The 1,709-nt window shown below is 48.5% G+C and overlaps 1 protein-coding gene across 1 annotated transcript in view; it reads right to left on the bottom strand.

Moving 5' to 3' along the window:
- LOC119588365 overlaps positions 1 to 431 on the bottom strand; it is a 722-nt gene extending 291 nt beyond the window's left edge. Inside the window, exon 1 of the mRNA XM_037937051.1 lies at positions 1 to 431. This exon is cut by the window's left edge and continues 291 nt beyond it. Within this exon, the coding sequence (XP_037792979.1) occupies positions 1 to 340 (340 nt within the window). The 5' untranslated portion in view covers positions 341 to 431.
- Between the last annotated feature and the right edge of the window lie 1,278 nt (positions 432 to 1,709).

Here is a 1,709-nt window from a genome sequence, read left to right as displayed (position 1 = left end):
GCTCATCTGGGTACGGGTTTCTTGAGGGTCGCGTGTCTCGGCAGTCACGCCTATCGGCATCAAACCCTGGCTCCATCACCAGAGAGGTCAGCACAGCAACCCAAGGGTCATCTGGGTTTGTCGGGTTCGGATCATCTCTATCTTCATCCTCTTCTCCATCACTGTCACTCGTGCCATATGACAGTTCTGCCGGTGGATGATAAGCCTTCAGGTGATTCAGGTGGGCTTTTAACTGGACTTCTGTTTCGAGGTCTTCAATCTCAAAAGCAACCGGACCTAGTCGTCTCGTAATCCTGGCAGGACCTCTCCATTTCCTAGTGAGAGGAGGTAGACCGCCCATCTTGTGCCTGTGCTCAAAGTACCACACCAATGCACCTTCAGTCGGCTGGAATTCCACCTTCTTTCCTTTGTCGTACTGCTTTCCATAGACTTGACGTGCCTCCTTTGAGGCTTTCACAGCTGCTTGGCGGGCCTCTTGCAAACGTGCTTGCAAATTTAGGTTTTCATCAAACACGGCTTCATTGGTGAGACCAATCTGGAAGTTAGCATGGCGGCCTGTTAGCATATACAGGGGTTGCTCTCCAGTCGTCCGGTGAATAGCCGAATTGATCTGCAGCCGTAACTCAGGAACAAATTGGTGCCAGGTTCGTGGGCGATCATTCACTAATGTGGTAAGAGCAGACTTCACCACACGATTTGTACGCTCAATCATTCCATTTGCTTGAGGATGGTAGCGAATGGTGTAGTGGTTCGTGGCGTGTATTAATTTAGTGAGTTCCTGGAACATGTTACTTACAAACTGGACTCCATTGTCGGTCTGGATAACCCTAGGAGGGCCAAAGAGGGTTACCCAATGGTCCAGAAAGGCTCGGTGGACAGTGGCGGCAGTAATTCTCCTCAGCGGTATGATCTGCAAATACCGTGAATGCTGGTCTATGATGGATAATGCCCAGCGGACTGGAATGCTAGGCCCAAAGTCCATAATGTCCATTGATACTCGTTCCAGTGGAAATCTAGCCAAAGGTGTGTCAGCCATAGGAACTTCCTGCCTGTCACCTCTAGATTGTTGGCAAATTTCACAACACTCTACATAATGTCTTACATCTTTCAGCACGTTTGGCCAGTAGAACATTGATCTTGCATTTTGAAATGTTCGATGGATACCTGGATGGGAGGCTAGTGGAGGCAGGTGCGATGCTTTTAATGCCGAGTTTCGGAGAGTGACTGGAACCACTAGTTGGTAAGTAATCCGATCTGGTAGGTGCTTCAACCGATAGAGAACACCTTCCTTCAGCTCAAAATCAGCAAGAGGAAGAGGAAGTTTCTTTGTTGGTACATTTCCCCCTTGCAGATAGATGTAAACTCTGCAAGCTGAGGATCTGCTTTCTGTTCTTCTGCTAGGTTTTCAGGTGAGAGCTCTGTGATTGTCAGCTTTGCAACTTGTCTGGACAGTAAATCTGGGACTTTATTCGTGGGACCCTCTTTGTATCGTATGTTAAAATCGTAAAAAGACAAGTCATGGGCAAACCTCGTCATTCTTGGAGACTTAGTTTTCCTGCTGAACACATATACCAAGGGTCGGTGGTCGGTGTACACTGTGAAGCGCCTTCCATACAGATTCGAATCAAAAGTTCGGACTCCTTCCACAACAGCCAGGGCCTCCAAGTCAATAGCTGGATAGCGAGTCTCTGCATCCCGGAGCTTCCTGC

Source organism: Penaeus monodon, chromosome 3 (assembly GCF_015228065.2).
Source record: "Penaeus monodon isolate SGIC_2016 chromosome 3, NSTDA_Pmon_1, whole genome shotgun sequence".
Classification (NCBI taxonomy): domain Eukaryota; kingdom Metazoa; phylum Arthropoda; class Malacostraca; order Decapoda; family Penaeidae; genus Penaeus; species Penaeus monodon.
This window is presented reverse-complemented; position numbering and strand designations above follow the sequence as displayed.